Here is a 23,840-nt window from a genome sequence, read left to right as displayed (position 1 = left end):
CCTGGAAGCATTGATCCTGGGACTCATCCAAAACCTCCTCAAAGTCATCACCCACTATTGTTGCATTTCCATCCCCTGATGAATCCTCATTCCCATTATGTCCATTATTACCATTAATGTTATTCTTAGGACCATTGTTGTTGCCTTGACCTCCATTATTATTGTTGTTGTCATTTCCTCCATTGTTATTGTTTCCATTGTTGGCATCATTTGGATTAATATTGATGTCCATCTGTCTAGCCATAAGCTGCAACATCATATCCATTTGCCTATTCAGCTCCTATTGTAAATGTTGCCCCACCTCTAATGTACCCAACAACCATCTGAGCATTTTGTCAAACACTTTTCTCTCTATTCGGCTATTCCAAATTCCCTATAAGACCTCCATGGGATGGCAAGACTTATAGCTCTGATACCACTATAATGGGATCTAATACCACTGTAATGGGCACCCTAGAAATGCCCAAAAATTGAACCAACTACTGAAATAGATCTTTTATGCAAACTGAAGATTGAACCGATGCTAAAATTATATTAGTTCTCAAATGATAAAATCAAGTAGAAAGCAATGTATTCCAAAGGCCAAACCCCAAGGGAATGACATCTATAATGTTACAAGAGAGGATGAACGTCCTCTAATTCCAAGAAAAGATATGTGAGTCACACATCAAAGTTCTTATCAAATGTCATTCACAAAAATCCCTTACAATAATCTGATGCTCAAAAATGACTCTCCCGCGTCTATTTATACTTTTCCTACACCCTTCTAGAAAGAAATAAAATATTAATTAATTACAAGTACTAGAAGCTTCCCCTTTCAATAATTAAAGCACTCTGTAGAAACTCCTCCCTTGCAATACAATAACTAATTGTGCTTCTAGAAAGTTAAATTACTAGATGCTTTCCCCTTTCCAATAATTAATACGCACTCTAGAAGCTTCTCCCTTGTAATACAATAATTAATTAAATTAATTAAATATAAAGTCACCTTTTAATTTTAAATTTATTTAATGATTTTATAAGAAATTAATTTAACTGCTAAAGTGGGGACATTACAATGAATCATCATGCAAGGGAGGACTGATCGTGTTAAATATTATTGATTACTGTCCCTTTGGATGCAGTGGCAACATCAATCTATCTTAGCAAGCCTTTATTGGTATCTGCATTGACCCTTATTTGACCTACTTATACACATTCATATGTTCTCAGCTCATTAGTCGTAACAACATCTTCCAAGATCATCCTTACACATCATGGTGATATTCCAGAGAAGAGTAGTGTGAGGCCATGTTCATATTCATATACAAGTTTCATCTTCTAAAAGATGTAATTCCAGCCTTCATCCCAAATACCACCACTTCTGCTAATCGTTGAAAATCACAAAAGAGTTCAAACTTTTTAATGTCATCCACTATATCAATCAACTCCTAGCTCTTACATTTATGTGTACTAATTATCTCTATTATGCAACTGGTCTCTCAATTATGAATTTAGAATGAATACAAAATTGAACACACAAATCCAAGTTTTGAATTCAAATTGTGGGGGTTCAAATTCATCACTGCAATTCGGTTTGTCCCGATAAACTATGGTCAAAATATGGCCTTCTACTTCACATTAACAACGTACCAGTACAGATTGGAGTTTTCTCTCTAATAATGTGGATTTCACAAGGCTTAGATTTATTTCAGCGTAGGGTTTAAAATTTTACTCTAACAATCTCTCATTAACTACATTTCTTTCAAATAACAAATTATGACACTATATTGCATTATCCAACCAATTTGACGATAAAATTAACCTCACACCAAATAATTTGTTTGGAAAAAGGAAATAGCACCTTAGATTCCTCTAATTATGTCATAATAAGGGCATTTCACAACATAACTTAGGAAAAGGAAAAGAAAATATGAAATGCATTATAAGAAGAAAATGATAGTTTAGTTAGGAATTCAAAAGGTTGTGATTCATACATGATGATATATGAAATGTCAAAGACGAGTGTAGAAAATCATGTGAGTGTGACATTATTTCCCTTTACATTGGACCATACCACTTATCAATTGTCCTGACCAATAAAAGGATTTAATCTTTCAAATATTTGATTGATTGATGGATGTCACTTTAAGCCTTGATTTGCGTCTCATTTTATTTTGAAACCCTAAAGACAAAGTCTAGTTGTAAGTTTGATAAACAAAATTCCTCATATTCTTTAGTTGAAAGGGAGTCCATGTGCAAGAACATGAACTTTTCATTTTGATATGCTTTTTATATTTTCTATTTCACTTTTGTTAATGAAATTTGGTCATAAAGTTATGCAAGCAACAAGAAAGGCCAATCTTCTCTTCCATATACATTTATGCATTTATTCAAGAATATTGAACAAATTTTTTTATCAAAATAATGGCATTCATTAAAGTAAAAAACTTCACCTAAATCTTAGAGAAATATTTGAGATCACATTTAATGATTGACCAAAATCAAGAAGATTAGAAATGAAAAACTTTATGTAAATCTTACAGAAAGATTTGAGCTCATATGAGGTGGTGTGACTATAATACCATAATAGCCATTTTTTATGGGCCCATGACTAAGCACATTTACTTTCAAGTAAAGAATAAATGATAAGTTTATCAAATACCCATTCTAGTATAATTTAGGCAATATTGCATGCTCAGACCTATCTTTTATGTCCATCTAAATGTTCAAGCATTTTTTTTGTTAAGGAACATTTAAGTTTTTCCCATCTTTAATTGTTTGATTTTTCCACATTGCATATTAGGATACTAGGAAATAAATGTTTAAAGAATAATTTGAAAAGAAATGATTTCTCATCAAATGTCTGATTTCAAAATATTTGTAAACACATTAATATGAGTACAAACATATGAATACTATAGTTTATAACATACAAAATTATAGCTTGAAAATAAACCATCAACTTAAAAATAATATCAAAAAAAATAAAAAAATAAATGATTAACATAATCAAGAACAATAGATAAATAATATGGATGGTTTAAACACCACACACTATGGCTTGTTTCCTAGGCTAAAAGTGTTAAAGAGTCAAAGTTGACTTACTTTTTCCAAACTTAATTTTTCCCTTAGTGTGATGTTTAAAGGTGGCCAAAATAATAGTACATAATTAAGTCATTCATTAGAGAAGTTTGGTAGCGAAGTATATGCTTTTTCATCTCCTCTATTGTTAATTTGAAGTTTTTCTATTTTTTGCAACATGTTTGTAGTAGTTGCAAAGCAAAAATAGTTGATTTTTCTTCAATTTTTTCAAAGCCAGAGTTTAAGCAATGACTTTATTTGCTGAATAGACATAGTAATATTTGATGAATTAAAATTTCTTTTTATTAAAAAATAAAAACAAACTTTAATATTATCATTTTATTATATATTAAGATGGTAAGGAACGAGGAGTACATCATCTCTCATGAGAGTCCGACCTACAAAACACAATATTCATATCTAATGACTCTAGCAAGATATATTGAGTGACTATCAACTACAAAGCTATATCACTTTACATCATATAAAGCAAAATATAAGTTCACTGGGGATATTAACAATAAGTTTCAAAACTAGCCAAAAAATGAACCAACTAAAAAGGAAATTATGTTAAGTCCCAATCACTAACAATGTGGATGTCGTAGTCAACATTATTAGAATCATAAGCCCTAAGAGGGCGATCCATAACTAGAGAAGTGTATGGAGTGATCTCCTAGCTTGGACTAGAAAAATCCCACTTTTTTTTTATGATATCATTCTCTTTCTTTATGTCAATAACTTTTTACATAGTAAACAAGTTCAGTGCCTCCACTTCTTTCCAATTGAGCATGTCCATATAAGTTTTAAAAAAAAGTGTAGATCGTATATCCTCTAATGCTCATTGCACCTTCTCTAACCAAGATGATGAAGGGTTCTCCCCTTAATACAACAACACACAATAGACACAAAGGATCAACCACAATTTGAGAGAACAAATTATGGGATTAGATTATTATCTCCACAAGTGTGGAATTATAGAATTCAAAATTACAATATACAAACCCACATGGGTGTCTTCCTTACAACAGTCTGCTAGACATAGCTGCAACTATCACCTAGAACTACCCTAGAAAACCTGTGGGCCTTCCTTATATAGGCATTTTTCACCACCCAATAAGGTTTTAGACACTAAGGCCTAACCCTGGACACCAACCAACCTCATATTATATTATATTATTACAATTTATTTCATAGGAACAACTCAAGACAATTTACAAATTACATTTTCAAATGGCCCACTTCTAAAGGCCATGACTAACAAACCATTCACCCCATGGGCTACTATAACCCCATTCTAGAATCCTTTGCTAAAGTTCTACAATGGCTAATTCCATTAGTCGAGGTTTGAGATTGTTTTAGAGTCATTTAGGCCTTCATCGCAAAGCTTGAAGTTTGGATAGACAAAATTCAGATAAAAAATCTATAATAACTATACTAATACATATGATCTATGGTAATGAAACTCATTTGGTAGGCCGATATGTCTAAGATGAACCTTTACATATGAGATTAGAAAAATCTGAGCACATAAGACTAACTTACTAAAATTAGCAAGCCTCTACCAATAACAACTCTATATAGGAATAGTCCTTATTGAAAACATAAAACTAGAAATATAAATATTTTTGGGTGATACAAGATTACCTTTATACCTAGGATGCTCTACATCACAAAATCATGAGTCTAGCCCTTAGGATCTCAAGAAGAACAAAAACATGTGACATTGTCAAAAAACATGAGTTTAAAGTTAAACTCGATAAGATCCCTCCTCTTGTTTTGAAAAACCTCTGCATTCCTCTTTTTCCAAAGATACTTGAGGTACTTTGATAGAAAAAGAAAACCAGAACTTGTTTAATTTGAGATTAATAGCATCAACATAACCAACCTAGACGTTATGCTATGATAGATGAACACGACCATTCTAGAAAATTGGCCTCCCAAAAAATAATAACCAGATTTCAACAACAAATTTGCACTCAAGAACAAGGTGCTCAAAAGTTTTAGGCCAATTATAAAGAGAGCACATCAAGGGTTCAATACCAATAAGGGATAAAACAGACCCAACAACTAATTTTTTGAGAATAATAAACCATCTAAAACAAGTCTTCTTAGGCTCCATAGGAGAATGCCAAAAAAGCTCAAATATGATGCCAAAAAGAGATAGACCACTCGAGGACCCAACTTTGGTTAATGTTGCTAATAAAAACTAAATCATTCTTCATCATATTATAAAGTTATTTAGTGTTTATATCAAAAAACATAGTACTATTATTCGTTGCAATTGAGTAGCAACATTATCATTGTCATATAGTTTACCTAGAAATAAATTGTCCATTGTTTGGGTGATCAAAACGTATGTTTTCTTCAGAGAGAGAGGATGGCCAAATTTCTCACTAACCTCCTCCCAAGAATTTAACCAACTTTCAACCAAAATATCCTTAACCAATGAAGTCCATTTGGCATTCCACTCTTTAACAAAACAACATTGGGTAAGGGTAAGAGGCTTAAGATTCAGGGAACCATGATAAAGATCTATCAAGGGCAACACATGCATGAGATTTATTAATGGCTACTCTACAATAGTGAAGATTCCTTACCTAACACCATGCCTTCTATAAGGAATGAGAGATGGAGGAACCAAATGTTTTCATCTCAAAATCCCAAAAACAATATCACATATAGGGACATTTTTCCATTGTTTACCTTTTTTTATTCCAAACCTACAAATATATTTTTTCTTAGAACAAAAAAATTTCATGGTTCATTTCCAAGCAAGGCGTTGAGAATCCACTTGGTAGCAAGAGAAACAACATGTATTTAAGATCCTTTAAGCCCAACTCACCAAGTACTTTAGGTTTGCAAGGATAATACCAACAAGCACAATGCCTAATTTCTTATCCAAATTGGTAGACCACAAAAAGTCTCTTAAAAGATTTTCTAGTACATTGACTGGCAAACATCCAAGTAGAGAAGTAATATATTGTGTAAGATGCCAAAACTTTTTACACAATCTGGACCCTTCCAACAAGATATAACTATTGGATTTTCCATTTTTTATGCTTGTCTTCAATCTTAGAAAAGATCGACAACCACATATCCTTAATAGAAGGTTGGACTAAGAAAGGAATGCCCAAATATCTAACAATGTGAAGTTGCAAGAAAAGTGAATTTAAGAACAAACTATGTATGTGGTCCAAGCTTTTATTATTTAACTATTTTTATTTTGTGCTCCTCGTTTACATTTGCTTTCACATCATATTCAATGCTTAACAAGAAAAATATGCAAAAAACCATCTTATATAGACCACCTTTTTTTAACTATTGGCGTACCCCTTGCATCTCCTTTAGATGCAAGTGCTAGTATAGTACATTAGACATTAATACATAATACATAAAGATGAACAAATGAATATTTAATATATTTGAAAACACTAATTTTGACCTAAAGTTATAGTCTTCTCCCACTTTTTTCATATTTTCTCTTTTGATATTTACTTCAATCTCAACTAGTTTATTTATTTAAGGTAAGCCTAAAACATATACTTTGTTGTTAGTGTTTTTCTCAATAAAAAGGAATCGCTAAAGACAACCCAAAGACTTGCTTACCTCAAGACAATATTAAACCTTTAATTTTATTGATAGAAAAGTTTCTTATGACTAGCTTTTTGATGACCAAGGTTCAAATATGTTATTTTAGCAATCGCCATCTACAAATCCCTATGGAGATAATATTTATTAATTTCTTAGGTCGGTTTTAGTCAAATCCTCGACAAAGTAGCCGCCACATTAAGCGGAGCCTATAGCGGGCCATGGGCTTATGTTTCGACCTTCTCCACATTGAAAATATTACTCTATCTAAGTTTGGCCAAAGTAATACGTTATATATATATATATTAGCCAAACACTATGTTATATATATTTTGCCGAAAAAGGAAATTTTGGGGAGAACAATAATGTGTTTGATTTTTGATTCATCCAAGAGAAGCTCAAAAGGCAACAAGTAGTCCTATTTCCAACAACTCCAACAATTATGGTGGTCCATTATGTTGTATTGGTTGGTTGTGGGGATTTCTAGGAGCTATTTTTTATATTTTAAAAAGATGGTATGTTGCAAATCTTTTTTTCAAGTAGAATAAAATTGATTAAATTTGTAATATGTGGGGTTGTTTCACTAGCTAATTTCACACATTCACAATCTTGAGTAAAGAATATGATTTTGATATTTTTAGTTGTATTTGAACGTAATTTAATTATTTTGTGGAATTTAGTATGCATTAATGGGAAAAAAATGCAGTGATTTCAAAGTGTTGTCTAATACTTAAATAAGTTATAATAATCGTGTAATACAACCACTTCAAAAATTGTTAATACTTATGTATAAATATTTGAGTAGTCATATCATATAAGCACAAAAAAAGTTACACAACTCCTCAATTAATATTCTAATATTCCAACTATTAGAATACAAGTAAGCAACTATCCTTGCATATGAAATTTATTAATTGGCTTTTAGTTATCACTTATTTTCATTTTCTTGAAGTTAGTGATTAGAAGATTAGATAAGCAAGAAGGGAATCATAATTGAAACATAAATAATAACGCACTCTTCCTTTAAACATATTACTTATATGTATATATTAAGATTAAATAGATTATTTGTGCTAAAATTGACTAATTAAAAGATTAAAATTAGAAATATTTTTTTACAATTAATATAATACATTGATTATTAAATTTTTATTTTTTTTAAATTACACATTATATTAACCATTTTTTTAATATAAACTTGGAGGCCTTGCTTTATTTATAAATACGACCGCCTTATATTCAAAGCCATTTAAAAAGCTTTACCTGGAATTATGTTTTAAATTCTTTTAATGATTAACACAACACAGTGATTTGACATAAACTACAATATATTAACCTTTTTAATTATGAAATGTAACTTTTCAAGCCTTCCTTTTTATTTATGATATGATTGCCTTATAAATGAACATTGAGGGACACTATGAGGCTCATAATATTTATGGTTAATAGAATAATAACAATGTTGAACATAAAATAATTAGAAATTTTTAAAAGAAGATAAAAGGAAGTGATGTAATAAATAATAGAGTTTTTAAAAACAAATTGATAGTTTATATTGATAAAAGGATTTTAATTCAATTATTTGGTAATTATATTAATTTATGAAAAATAAGTCATAGGAGATTGTTAGGACATGATACATATTTGAAAATTCATTGGTTTGGATATTAAGGAAAGTCTATTAATAGTCACTATAATTAATTTCACACACTTGTAAAGGTTAAATTATACACCATATTTTCACTTACTTAAAGATGCCCCAATAATTATGCACTCAAAATTGTAGATCCGATGGAAAATGTTCCAATAGTCATACACAAATGTTCTAGTAGTAGTGCACAAATGGGCCAATTATTAACCAAAAAGATAAAAAATAATAATTTGACAATTTTTACATGTGAAACATATTAATAGTTATCATTTTTCTTTGCTCCTTTCAAATTAGTAATTAGGGGACCAAGTGCACATGGAGTGAATGACTATTAGAATGTACTTAGCTATTGGTGCTCTTCCCCTAGATGGATGACATGGTTTTACTATGATAAAGAAAAACCATAGGATCCAATATAGTTGAACAAGGAAATTAGGTAAATAACCAAACCTTGTGGATTGTGGTAAAAGAATTCAACTTTTAGATTAGCCAAATTTTGAAATTTATTAAAATTAAGGATGGTAGTAAGGATAAGCCTATTTTTAAATTAGTATAAATAAATAGACTTAGGCCAATTGATAGACAAACATGATTAGTTAAACACAATGAAAAGGTTAGATGTATAGTAAAACCAAGTCAAGGAAAAAGATGTATAACTATGCAAGTTGTCTTGTTGAAAATAAACACCCTCTAAATGATTTAGATGTGAATTTAATATAATAGATAGTAACAACAACTACTTTTTGATTTTAAATATTATTTAGTTGATGTATTTCTTGTTTGAACTTGGTGTTTATAGTTGGTATAGTAGATATTATGTGATGGACATCTTTACTCCTCTATTATTTATCTTCTTCTTTTGTAGATCATCTTGAAATGCACTATAATATTCTTGTAAACAACATTGTTCATAAAAGATATTTTATACACAAGCTATGTACAAATCTCACTCCATTTATACGAAAGGTCACCTATCATTCACAATTTATAATATGAATAAAATGAAAATTATATCTATTGCAAAGGAGTGTGATTTGGAAGTCCTCTTGAAAAGTAGGCATGATTATTAAACTTAAGTAGTAATCTTTAAATATTTTCATTTGATCTTATTCAATCTTATTTTTCCTTTTGATTTTTAAGTATTTTTATATTATCTTATCCATATTTTATTAAGTCTAAGTAGATTATTCCAAGAGATATTGAATTCTTGGAATATCTAACATTTTATAATGAAAAAAATACTATATTTACAAGATTTGTGAAATAAAATTTGTAAAAGATTTTATGATATCCAATGACAACATAATATTTGAACCCTAACTCGAAAAACATAACCAAGACAATGATAAAGTCAGGAACATGATTCTTGCAGTGTCACTTTCTTGGTTTCTTCATAGCTCAAACTTGTCTAATTGATATTGTACTTTTAGCATCAATAACATAAATTCAAAGTCTATATATTGCATATAAGAATATTTTACCTTTTTTGACTAATTAATTATTTATGAGTTTTAGTTTTCTCAATTCTGAAAAATCTTATGTTCGATGAAATGAGCTTACATTAATTTTGATTGCGAAAGTAGGAGATAAGAAAATCCTCATAATCTTGATGTAAATACTAATATTCAATTTATTGAGTCCAAGTTTTGTGTCCTCTTAAAATTATTGGTCTAAGAAGCTAAGACAAGAAAGTTGTAAATGTTTGAATTCATGATTCACAAGGAATGCAAGCTATTAAGTGAAACCATTATTTTCTTTCTTGAAGAAAGAAAAAAGTAAAACATTGTAGACACGTATGGTTCCACTACCATTAGAATAAAACCAAACATTGAAAGTGTAGATGCTTATTTAGAAGAGCTTATCTTGTCTTTCAAAAAAAATCAATGTGTTATAGTAGGTTATTATAATCCTCATCCAATGTGTATCTCTTTTATTACCATTGTTCAAATAAGAAATGCAATACAAGGTGAATGGACCTTCCCAAAATCATATAAAATTGAAACATAAAATTGAGTTCATTTGTAAACGAGATAAATAAATCAATATAAATACTAACAAACAAATTGTCCAAATCACATTAAACCCTCCAAAATATAAAAGATGCAATTTTCCAAAACAAATATTTGCAAGAGAATGAAAAGGGGTAGCATACAAATCTACAAAAGGGTGTGCAGAACGAGGTGTGGAGACTTGCAAAAAGAAAACTACCTCTTTTCGATCAACATGGAAATCCTTGGCCCATTCCTATTGATTTAAATCATGTTGATCTATATGAATACCTACAACACATTGTAATAACAAACGTTTATGATAATTATTAGGTATTTAGTCAATTTAAGTTGATGTAATAATCAATAGGTACTTGTCCATTTGATGGAATCTTTAAAAAGTCATTTTTTGGACACGTTTTACTAGATGTGCTATTTTAACTAGTTGCACAATGAGTCACAACTTCAAACCTTAGTTGTAGGTAGTCAAGTGTCCATTTTACCTTTCTGATAAAACACTAAGATCTTACGACATTTCATGCAACAATTATATTGACGAAGTTATCTCTCATGACTTCTAGTCCCTCTCTAGTAATACATATAAATATTGCATTCATCATATCATTTCATACTCTTCAACAACTCCATGACATATTACATGCAACTAGTGTAACTTTCTTTTTCAAACAAAATCATGCTATAAAATATCTAAAATATCTATACCCAATTCCTATTAGAAAATAGATTATAATTTTTTAATCCACAAAATAAAAAATATAAAATGAAATCATTCTCTAAATATCTGGAATACCTAATTCCTATTAAAAAAAACAATACATATTTTACTCCTTAATTCAACCATCTTATATTTGAAGTGCTCGCATGGTTCCAAGAAATTTGTGGTCAAGTCTGTAATTCGAAAAAAGCAATCATATCTAAATTCGAAAACAGTGATCATACCGCGGGTGACAGAAAAAATCGACGTCAATCGACCGTCAAATAACAGAGGCCCTCGAAGTACAACCCGCTGTAGAATTAACGCATGTTTTCCTGTCTCTCATTCACCCGACATGTAACGGCCCTGACTCATGTTCGCATGCAACAAACAGAAAACATGCGTGCCATTGCCAGCTCACGAAAGCGACAGTTAGTTACAATACAATTTTTTTTTTAATATTATAAAAAAAAGGAAAAAAACCACTGGAAACTTCTGCACATCTTAGCTGTTATGTACATGGGGAAAATCATAACAGGAGGTCGGAGGTTCGAGTCTACAGGGCTAACTGAGAGGTCGGAGGTTCGAGTCCCCAGGGCTCCAAGACATTATTTTTATTATGGTAGAGTAGAGTTATTATCAGTAATAGAATTACATGATGGTACAGGCATGCGGATTATCGTCGCTGAAGAGTGTTCCGACTGGGTTGTCGTCTGTGCGGGTGTAGTTATATCCCTGGCGGTCACCATTTGTGTAGCCGTGCTTTCTGTAGTTATAACTTTCTCTGTATGCGTTCACATCACGGTAGTGATCGCTTCGGAGTGGGTGATATGTGCCTGGTTCATATGGGTATGTCCAAAACTCTGCCTTTTTGCCGCTCCTCCTCACCGCCTTTAGAACTTTGTTTCTCTCCACGTACCCCGTCACTGTTACCTTCTGTTGCTCCAAATCAATGTCCACAGAATCCACACCTGATTCAGAAATAAATACGAATTTGGAGTTATGAAGTGTGATCCGAAATGTTGATGAAAGACTATAATATGAATTGTTAATGTCAAAATATTCAAATGTCAAAAGGAAAAACTTTACATTTGTTTTATGTAATGTAAAATGGGTGTGGTTGGGTGGTCACTTAAACATCACGTTGAAGGATTGAGCACTACTTCGGCATTGCTTGAGTGCTCTACTTGAACATCACAATGAGGGATTGAGCACTTCTTTGACCATGGCTATTGGGCGCTCCACTTAAACGTCTAGGGCCCGTTTGGCTGCGGGAAAATAGGAATACGTATTCTGGAATAGAAAATGGGGCTACGTATTCCTGTTCTCCGTTTGGTTCAGCCAATATTTGATGGGAATTTGCAGACCCCAAAATTTATGTTTTCTAAATTAAATAAAAATGGAATAGGCATACGTATTCCAATAACACCTATTTTGGTGGAATTGCAAAACCCCATTTTTGGGCCAAAAATGGAATACGTATTCCATTTTTACTTTGTATTCCAATTCCGTTTTAGTGCATCTAAACGAGAAATTCAAATTTTTTGGAATTTACATATGTCTATTCCGCTCGCCAAACGGACCCTAATGTTCCGTGAAGGATTGTGAAGGATTGAGTACTACTCTGGCTATAGCAATTGGGTACTCTACTTAAACATCAAATGTTCCACGGTGAATTGAACTTAATACTTTTGAGTGTGGTTGTTGAGTATTCTACTTAAACATCACATTACTACTTTGGTTGTGCTCTACTCAAATATGAAATGCTTGACAAAGGATTGGACACTACTTTAGCTGTGACTACTTTGACTGTGACCATTGGGTGGTATACTTAATCATCAAAAATAAAGATAAATGACAGATTTGGTTGTGGTCGTTGGGTGTTCTACGTGAACTCTCATATTCAATTAAGAATTGAGTACTACTTTAGCTGTTCCTTAGAGCTCTACTAAACCATGAAATGTTCGATGAAGGATTTGAACACTACAAATGAAAGATTAAGCAATTTTGACCATGATTGGATGCTTTACTTAGACATAAATGTTCATGGTCCAAACAATGCATAAAAATGATAAATAATTTGATAAAACGATTCTCACTGTTGAACCGATTTTACATTTAACAACAGCTGTGGCTGGCTTTTATAAAGCTTCTCCATCTTTTCTCAAGGAATCCATTCGATTTTATATTTAATCCAGCAACCCAGTTTTCATCAGCATCGTACTTTACTGATGAGCAGTAATGCTCTACTTGGCTGTTCCACAAACCTTTTATTTTCTCCTTACTTAAGAATGGAACTGATTCTAAGCCATGGGATTGGAACTAACAGAATCATATGTCATGTATTATTAATAGCACACGTTCAATATCCTTCCTCATTTTGGGTAAGTATCAGCATAGAAAAATAATATACTTGGCATCAATACCAAACTGATAGGCAGGAGATTCAAACAGAGAAATTAAACATGATGAACACTTAACTCAGATCTAGAGACATAAAACTAAAGTGGTCGCTTTTGTTTTTCAATAGACATCTCTGATCAAACTCTGTTCTTGAATAGGGGATGCTATCCAAAACATCATTAACACACATATACAATCAAAACGAAGAACAACCATACACTGACTCAATATCTCACTAACCAACCAACTTTCTAAAGAAAAATAAATGTATGAATCCCCACTTCCTTTTCTTAGTGGATTATAAGATGCAACTCAAAACACACACAATCAAAATCAAAAGCAATCATACACTAAATAAATTGTATGAATCAATGTCTTCATTTCAACAAATGAACATCACCAAAACTCATACACAATCAAAACAAAAAGCAATCATACACTAAACCAATATCTTGCAAACTAAGAGTTAAAAACAATGAAAATACATACTAACTAGATGAATAATCACATATCATAGATGAAGAACACTTTGATGGGTTACAAGTAAAATGAAAGCAAGTATTCCATGGCAAAATTCTAATCACACCACCTTTGATCTTGAGAGCATTTCGAACAGCTCGTTCACATCCCCCACAATCCATCCGAACCTGCATTTCCACCATCTGAACACAAAAGTTTACAAACAAGTCAAAAAAAACTTCAAGCGAAAAACATCACAAAACTTCGAACAAAAATCATCAAAAAACTTCAAGCCAAAAAACATCACATGAGAAAAACTATGAAAAAAAAAGCTCAAAAAGGAAACTTTTTAAGTTTTTCAACCTGCAAACAAAGTGGGCGGTGCCTACGCTCTGTAAGTCTTCTCCAATACACACTTTCTGTTATGTTTTCCATGGCAGCACAGAACAGAACAGAACAGAACAGTACACTCAGACAGCAAAAAGCTCTGAAATGTTGTGCAAGAACAGAGTATGAGAAGGCTGCCTTTAAATCGAATCCTCTGTCACTTGACGGCCTGCTTGTTAACGTTACCTTTCATCAAATCAAACCGCCATACTCAACATATTCCTTAAATTATCTAGAACAATTCCAACAAAAACAAGTTTTTTTTTGGACTAAGCTTGCCTTGCATTACTATTATATACACATTGTATATACTACAAAATGGAATAAGTTTCAAAGCTACCTCCTTGCATTATTATATATACATTGTATATTCCACAACCCATTTCAAATTTAGTGCTCGTTTAAGCTCCCCCACAAATCATTTTACCTCGCATTTCCTTGTCAACATTACAACTGAATGATGACCCAATTCCCCAAAGTATGATTTAATTTTGTGAAAAGTATTATTACAAATTCAAGAATCCAATTATTCTCTCAGACTGTAATGATGGCGGGACACAGACATAGACATACATTACCTTATGATCTTGAAATCTCGCATTGAACAGTCACTTCAAGGTTTGCTTTTTATTCCTTTGTTTTTTTTCCCACTTGAAGGCTAATTTTTTAAATTTTGGGTTAAAGATTAAAGCAGGCAGGAGAATATGCTTAAAGTAGAAACTTGATCTCTATTTGTTGTACAGAGTACAATTGAAGCCATCCAGAGTTTGGAGGCTGATAGTGAAATTTATTCCAAGCCTTATCTTGGTACTTTAATGGTGGATAAATGCATGCAACAGCATCTGCTGTAAGATTAGGATTCTGATATTGTAAACAGATGATTTCATCCAACCCAACATGATTTATTCGGAATGTGAAAAGAGAAAGTATGGCATTAAAGTCAAAAAAATTATCTCGAAAAGATATTCCCTGTAGTGCAAATGGCCCTTCTCATCATGTTCCATGAGAGGAAATGCTTTTGAAAATAAGCTCCCTTTACATCAAAATATATGCTCAATGTAGTTGTCTTAATGTACTTTGGAAGATGTTTCATAGGTTTGTTATTGTTTTGTTTTATGTCATGTGGGATGTTTTTATAATATGAGGAGCTTTAGGTTGTAGTATGAAAAGGCTATTTTCAAAATATTATTCACTCTATTAGTTAAAGATAAATTTGGTAATAAAAAGAGTAATAGTTTAGTATTGAGTTAATCGAAGGGTGGAGAACATGCATTCTTGAAAGAGAGGTCACAAGTTCAAATTTTATAAGGGGTAAGATATGTATGCCTCACTAGTAGTACAATTTTAAGTGTCTCTTGAAAGGAGTACACACTAGTGTCATCTTACTGAAATCATATGTAGACCCAAAATCAAATGATTGATATTGTATTTAATAAAAGTTCTTTTCATTTCTTTACTTGTATCAATGAAGCATACAGTTATTAGTTCCTAGAGTTAACTATTGAATGAGATATCATTTAAAAGTATGGTGTCCACTTTAACAATTAGAGGTTTGGCAAATGGGGTTGCAAGCAAACTCTGTCTTGGAGAAAACTCTATGGTTAAGCTCATTTGAGCTAGAGTACAATTGGAATGGGCGACCTCATACGAAATCCTAATGCTTCACTTCTTGGAGCATCGCCTAGGTGCAATGAGTACTAAGTGCTCCAATTATTCTCATGAGAGACGAGTCATTGTGCACCACTACACATGAAACACGAGTCAATGAGTTTGACTAAAAAACTAGACAATTGAATAGTGATAAATATCACAAAAGTATAATAATTATTTACCTCTTATGGATGAGGCATGAAATTACTATTTCCTATATATTCTATTGAATTGGAGATTGTTTAAGCATAGTGATGTATGAAAATATACATACCTTTCCCCATGATTTTTTTGGTATTATATATCTAAGTATATTGTTTGTTGGTAATGATAAGCCAAAATTTAAGATAGCATTTATGGAAAAGTTCTCAAGCTAATAGAGGAGACTTTCAGTCCCTCCCTAATAACAACTCAATGTCTGGAGTTAGATGTACAAGGTTCCAAATTTACAACAAAATGTTCATTTTAATCATGTAGGTGCATATTTTGATTATATGGGATTATCCTTGCATAAAATAGGAGTCCAAGCCCTTTTTGTGGGACTATGTCCTAATTTCAAAGAAAAAAAGCTATCCTAATTTGTACATAAATCTAGAATGTAATAAATTTTAGGACAAGGAAGTACTCTATAACCTTCTCCTTAAATCCAAACACAATTTAAAGTTAATTGTAAAAGAAAATAAACAAAGAAAGATCCAACACAAGAACATTATAACACCATGATTTGTTATCAAGGAAAATTTCACTAAGGGACAAACCCTTATGGGGATGATACTCACAAATGTCTTAATACTAGAGTAATAAGGAGTCATGTTAAAGGCTCCTCGGTTAAAGGCTTAAGTACAAAAAGTGGGGAATGCACTTGCATTCAGGCCTATGGCCTAGAGCTCACTGCTCAATCACACCATCGAATACATCAAGGCATAAAGCCAATCACTTAATTAAAATTTGACTTATAGTCCTATACCAAACTGATGAGTGGCATCACACATTCTTGTATAGTCCCAATGAAGCTCTCATACAAAATAATATCTCTAAACATTGGGTCTAAATTTGAACATAACATTTTTCAACCATCATTTTCACCACATATTCTCTTTCCACTGCAACCAAAAACTTGATCTTAAATATTAGGTCATAACAAAAAAATAACTTTGTCAACTTTCATAATGAAATGTGTATAATCCTTAACTCTTATACAACTAAATTACCAAAACATAGCATGCTAATCCAAAAAAATGTTCTTTGTTGTCAACTCCATCAAACTAAGCTACTCTATCCCTCACAAAAACCATTGACTAGATTTTCAATGATGATTATGTCATGCATATATGCCAACATCTAAATCTATGATCATCAAATTAGAATGATCCTATGTCGATATATTTTTTCCTACAATCACATCCTATAACCATACCAGAACTATTTGATCCTTGAACATTTAGATATTGATTGTCTAGTAATCTTCATTTGGTACACATGTAACTTAAGCATAAAAAATATCTCATAGAATACTTAATTTCCACTCTTGATCAATAATAAGTATGAGTAGTTGTCATTAATGACAACATACTATGTGTGCCATTTACTCTTGCAAACAATCTCCCCCTTTGGCATTGATGACAACACTTAGTGAAAAATGGCCAAGTGTACATCCCAAAATATGCCAAACCAAAAACTTCAAAAAATAAACTCTCCTAAGTTGATTAGTCATTTATTTTTCACTTTTCCAATACTTCTCCCCTTTGACATAAATGGAAAATGTAGGGCAAAAACTGAATGCACAACTATTCTACCAAAATACTACTTCGTCTGCATATACATATGTACATTGTACAAGTGATAAACCAAAACTTACATCATTTGGAAATGTCTACAAAATTGCTTCTAAGTGGAATTATGTCAGTTGGCTATGTATTCACCAAACTATCCAGTATCTAAATTTAAGCATTCAAGGAATATGAATCTCTTCAACGTGATAAGATCTAGTGGATAATTGCATAGGGTTAGAACATCCACAAGATATCTCTATAGAAAATCTAACTTATGAAATATTTAATTTCATAAGTCGGATTACCTTCTAAACACCCTTTTTTTTCAACTTCAAGTGTGTCTATAGTATCATGAAGCTTAACAATATCTTCTATATAAGTAGAAACAAATGCCTTTGATGAATCAAAGTTCTTTTTTATTTGCTAGTTCTTCCTTATTCTCCTTGATAAGTTTGTCAATATCCTTTACTCTAGAAAGTGGATCAATACAAGCTCTTAGAACCTTGTTTCTATCATCTATATTTTCCTTGATTTAAACAATATTGACATTCGAAAGAGATTTTTAAAAATAGTGCACCATCTTAAAATGGAAGCACTTAATTTTGAGACCTTTTAGCTCTCCTTAGTGTAGTTTAAGTCTCTTTCCCTTCCTCCAATATTTATCACACTTTTAGGTCATCTCTCATTTTCGGGCATGACCCTTTAGGTGTTGTTTTATCACCTTTTTTGGAATATCTTCCAGTGGTTTCATTATTTCCTAGATCTTTCTTCATTTCTTTCAAGACCTTGGAGACCTCTATTTTTGGAACTCCTCAAGAATATGTTAACCCAGATCGACCTTTCCTAGAAGAGGATGACCCAATTTGACCTCTTCCCTAAGGGTTTTAAACTCTAGGATTAGAAGTGTCTCAAGTCTTTAAATTGTTTAATTTTGATCCTAGATTGGCTTGCTTTCTTTTCAATCACAAAAAGTAGTATATGTGGAGGCTTGGGCTTTCATTTTATTAAAAAAAAACTATATCATTTCTACAAGAAGCCAAGAGAAAGTATACACACATTTATAAAGTGTTCTTGAAGTGTTATCAAGTATTCATCAAGATCAAGCATTTTCTTATTGCATCAAGGTTCTTCTTTAAAGGTGGTAGTGAAGTTTGGCTTCCAAGGAGGATATATATTATCCAAAGCATTCATGTTCTTTCATTCTTCATCAAGACACATCACATACATTCCCATGCATGAGGTTTTGACTTCTATGGTTTCCTTTTGGTTTCTTTGAGTTAAGGGTATTACATTTTCATACTTGATCACATACTTGTACCATCTTAAAATGTACACACTCATTATTTAAGACCTTTTAGCTCCCTTCCTTTGTTGACCTTATGGACCATGGATGGATTCATGCTCAATCACATTTTTGTCTTATTCTACCCCCTTTTCCCAATTTCATCAATGTGGCCTCTGAAACCTCAGGGTTGGCCCTCTATGGCCGACCAACCCTAGAATAGGTCAACAAAGTCAAAATCTCTTAAAAGAGGTCAAATTCCCAAGTCAACATCTACCCCAAGGATTTTGGATCCCATACCTAGTTTTTCTTTGGGTTTTTAAATTTAGTTATTGGGTGTCCCTATCAACTTGCTTCTTTTTTGTACTAAAAAATTGGTATAAAAGGAAACATGTGTACCTCATTTCACTTCTAAGATTCAAGTAATTACAAGATAACATCTACAAGAATTCAAGAATTAAAATAAGGAGACTCTCATCAAGAATTCAAGGTGTTCAAAGGTTGAAGGATCCTTTGTGAACATTTCCCAATCAAGATCTTGTTGTTTTGTTGGCCATCAAGGGAGGAGATCTACATTGAAGCATTTGTCATCTCCTTCATTGGCACATAGTCATATTCATGGATCCATGGTGAGGTTTTAGTAGATCCATTGCATGTGTGGAAATATCTTGCATTCTTATGGCAAGTTCAACATCTACAACATTCAAATCCTAATTGGCAAGGGTTTACACACGCAAGGTCAATATTTAAATTTGTCTTTCTTTTATTTACAGATTTACATCAATTTCAAGGTTGATTCCTCAATCTAAAGCTTGACCAAGGAAATCCCTCATCCACCCCAAAAAAAAAAAAATCATGTACAAGATTAGGATAGAAAAAATGCGATTATTTCTAAAAAAGTTGGGTAGAATTTGCACAATGACATTTTCACCCTCTTTCGAAACATAGTGACATTTTTAACCTATTCCTGGAGGCATGGGAAAAAAAAGATTTTCTAATTTTTTGGCTATGATTAAAAATTTTCATATGAAAGTTCCCTCATAGTTTCAAATTCATGATTTCTAAAATTAAAAAACATATTCCTCTACACATTTCAAGGTGACTACTTTATCGTTGATTTTATCTTTCAGTCTAGACCTATTTTCATATCTTAATTGGGTTGATCAGTTACATTTAGCACCTAGGCCTATCTTACACTTCTCATTTAATCAATTAAATCAATTGTACACTTACTTTTACACATATTAAATTAAATTTATATTGCATGAAAGAGGGCTTGCTTGCATGCTTCCTTGATATTGATTTAAGTTTAGCATTAGCATCCCTTTAACCCCTTGGGTTTACCTAATCTAACTTGAATTATATTGAGATCTATGTTTGGAAGCCCCTCTTTCTCTTGTATTGAATGGCTTAGTGTGAAAGTGGATAGTTAATGAATTAATCTTATCATTTTAACATCATTAAAATTATTGCATCCATTTTTCCTTTGAACATTTTAGTGAACCCAACCTGTCCCCTTTTCTTATTGGAATTAGATTGTTTCAAATTGAGTTTGATTTATCTATATGTGTGTGGTTAGATCTTTATTTTTATGCTCTTTGTTACATTGACATTTGTGTGATTATATCTCATTAGAGTTTCCTTTTGTGATCTCCTCTTTTATGAGCTTTATTACATTAAGTGCAACCTCTAGCATTCTTGTTATGATAAGCCAGAGACTCATGGGATCTTTTGATCATGATTCCTCTTTTCTTCCTAGGACCTACGATGACACTAATATTTTTCTTCATGATCTCAATCCTATTATGGAGCATAACTCTTCTCACTGTTCCCATGATAAAGATGAAACCTTAAGAGTTCCTCATTCTCAAGTTGATAAGCTTTCTCATGATTTTGATAACTTGGAAAATTGGAAGAGAGTTAAAATCCCTATAGAGTTATCTCTATTGAAGTTGTCAAGAAGCTTATTACTCATGATGATAGTAACATATCTATCTTGCATATTATATCTCACCTTATTAATACCCATGCTAAGCCTTTGATAAAATGTTTGCAAGAGTTAGGACACACTCCTTCAAAAATCGTTGAACCTTCTGTTCCTATTTCCACTACTATTCCTATAATTCTTACATATGCTCCACCTCTCATCATAGATTCTATACAAGTTTATAATTCTCTGAGTGTTTGTATTCCTACCCATTCACCTCCCTCAAGTGTTCCTCCAACTTCCATACATTCTTTGTTACGCCCTTACATATTTCAATCCCCTTCCCATTCCTTTTAATCCTCGCCAAACATACTTACATTTTCCTTCCACTTCTTACAACTTTCCTAGTACATCCAATATTCCTATGCCTACTATTGTGTCTTCTAATCCAACAATTAGTAGTTTGGTTCAAACCGTCACCACTTTGTAAGAAAAAGTGGCTAAATTCACTCATTCTAAATACCACATCCCTACATGTGACACTGCTAATCTCATTTCCTTAGACATCCTTCATGTTTTCCCACAACATGTTGAGATACCTCATCTTGAGAATTATAATGGTAAAGGTGATATTTTGATTCATGTTAGGACTTTCCAACTATATGTAGTGATTTTGGTCACAACTATAGGCTTATGGCTAAGTTATTCACATGCACTTTTAGGGATAGATCATTGCAATGGTATTTCTCTTTACCCCCTTATTCTATTGATTCTTTTCAAACTCTTGCTAATGCTTTCATTCAATACTTTTAAAATAATATTAGTCTTCAAATTTCTTTGACTGATTTAAAGCATTGTAAGCAAAAATTAAAAAAAAAACAAGTTGGTGACTTTATTGGTAGATTTAAACACTTTTATCCATAATTTTACTATCTTGTGCCCAATCTCGATTTTCAACATATCTTTATTTCTAATTTTCAGAAAGACATTAGAGATAAGATTTTTCTTCTTACTTGAAGGTGCAGAGAGAAAAGAGAAGAAATGTAACTAGCAGTTGTTTATATAGTATACGCCGTGGCTTACTAATCAGAAAACACCATTGTATGAGGAATTCACAAGGTTGAATTGATTAGCACCAAGAAGATTGATCACACTAACTATGATATTATTCTAATGAAGGGAGATGCAGAGAACATGATCGAAGCATTATCGTTTCTACTTAACAACATTCAACTCACATAGGATGTGGGTGCATATCTCAAGGTAAGAATATTAAAACCTCAAGATGATATAATCTATAGTTTATTTGTAATTTTTTGTGTGAATGGGCTTTGGAAACTTGAACTAAGATATCTAGAAGAAATCACCCTACACCATGTTCTTCATTTTCCTAATTTGTTTCAAGATGATTGGGTAAGGTTTGTACTGAATGGGGTATATGACCAATATATGTGGTTGGACAAGCCATACAAAATCAATAAAGATGCTATCCAGAGGGTAACTGGGTTTAGTGCCATTAGAAAAAAAATGATAATAGAAAATATTTTTGTGAATAAGTCTAGAAATATGACATGAGTAAGGAAGAATGGACAAGCATGAACCATCGAGGAAATGTATAACCTAGAAATGAGGTTTTCTACAATGATGATAGCATACAAAGTATATTACTCCAACAGGGAGAGTAGTGTCCCAAGAAGAGAAACATATGGTTCTTATCAGATCATTTACAACCATGCCCCACTTGAATTGTGTGAATGGATTGTAGCTAATGATCAACTTGGGAAAGACCATTTAAGAAAACTACAAGATACATACATTTTAAGCATATATCTATATTGTTATGCATATTTTTTATTTCAAGGGATAATTTACAAGACACACATCAATCAACTAGTCAAAGGAAGCATCTATCACTTAACAAGTTTGTAAGATGTACATATGTGACTAGGAGATAAAAGAGACAACCTATTTGGGTCATATTCAAAAAATTTGAGAGAGACGTGCATTAAAGGGAAAGAATGCCCTTTACCCTAGTTGAGGAGTACAAGAATGAACTATGTTTTCTAGCATGCACAAACTACTACATGATACAAGTTGTTGAGTCATGAAAAAACTTGTTAACATCATTCTAGTATGGGATGATAGAAGAAGAATCAAGACCTATTGAATTATTGTTATCAATGCTTATAGACTTGAAGTTGCCAAATCTTGACACAAGCATGATGAGAATAAGTGCACTCATCCAAACACATAAAGATAGAGAACATGAAAAGAAAAATGCAAGAAAGGATACAAAGAAGAAAGGGAAAAAGAAAGCTCAACCTAGTACAAGTAAGAAAATGAACATAGAAGTGCTACTAGGACTCATTGGTGAAGATTCACCAAGTCCACAAAGATAGGAAAATATTGAAGTTAACATTTATTGAAGATGAGAGTTGTCCTCACCTAAACTAGAAATAATTGTAAAGAACATCAACAAGAAAGAAACTAGACCACTGAAACAAAAAAGAAGAAATTAATGCCATCTACTAGATAATCATCAATGTGGATACCTAAACTAGTAAAGAAAGGTAAGAATATACCTCCACCATTTTCTATTGAAGATATTGTGAATGATATTGTACAAAATGAAAATTACAATACAATGAAGCATAGATACCTGCTCATGAATGAGAAAGATCAAAACATTGTTATTAGTGATATCTACATATCTTGAGAACATATAGTATAACTTTGGTAAAGATAAAAGGGTCAATTGCTAAAAGAATTAATGCCTATCACTCAGAAAAGATGGCAAGTTAGATTTACAAAACTAAGAACAATTTTGGAAGATGTATTCATTGAGGTTAGGCCAGAATATGCTCCATCAGAAAAGGAATACATATGTGGAAGCCTGCATTGAAAAAATTTTCACTCAGGAAAATATTACCATTGGTACAAAGAAAGATTCATTTG

At 32.0% G+C, this 23,840-nt stretch overlaps 1 protein-coding gene and 1 pseudogene across 1 annotated transcript; one reads left to right on the top strand and one right to left on the bottom strand.

Annotated features, from left to right (window-relative positions):
* Positions 1–11,176: 11,176 nt before the first annotated feature.
* On the bottom strand, positions 11,177–14,472 carry LOC149531411 (heavy metal-associated isoprenylated plant protein 44-like). The gene is made up of 3 exons (XM_089810435.1): positions 14,231–14,472; positions 13,998–14,070; positions 11,177–11,976 (listed from the first exon to the last, which is right to left on the bottom strand). Exons 1-3 carry the CDS (start codon positions 14,300–14,302, stop codon positions 11,657–11,659), a joined length of 465 nt encoding a protein of 154 aa, XP_089666561.1. The 5' UTR covers positions 14,303–14,472; the 3' UTR covers positions 11,177–11,656.
* The window catches only part of LOC149531410 (septin and tuftelin-interacting protein 1 homolog 1 pseudogene), a 99,832-nt pseudogene continuing 90,292 nt past the window's right edge, over positions 14,301–23,840 (top strand).

Source organism: Cupressus sempervirens, chromosome 11 (assembly GCF_028749045.1).
Source record: "Cupressus sempervirens isolate cs-2001-9-10 chromosome 11, ASM2874904v1, whole genome shotgun sequence".
Classification (NCBI taxonomy): Eukaryota; Viridiplantae; Streptophyta; class Pinopsida; order Cupressales; family Cupressaceae; genus Cupressus; species Cupressus sempervirens.
The sequence above is the reverse complement of the archived record's forward strand: the minus strand, read 5'-3'. Positions and strand labels throughout refer to the sequence as shown.

Bases quoted from the DNA above. Each gene is read 5' to 3' on its own strand.
- LOC149531411 (XM_089810435.1), bottom strand. From the start codon at position 14,302: ATGGAAAACATAACAGAAAGTGTGTATTGGAGAAGACTTACAGAGCGT. The intron at 14,071-14,230 runs GTTGAAAAACTT...TTTTGTGTTCAG, and splicing joins ACCGCCCACTTTGTTTGCAG to ATGGTGGAAATGCAGGTTCG. The intron at 11,977-13,997 runs GTGGTGTGATTA...TTTCTGAATCAG, and splicing joins AAATGCTCTCAAGATCAAAG to GTGTGGATTCTGTGGACATT.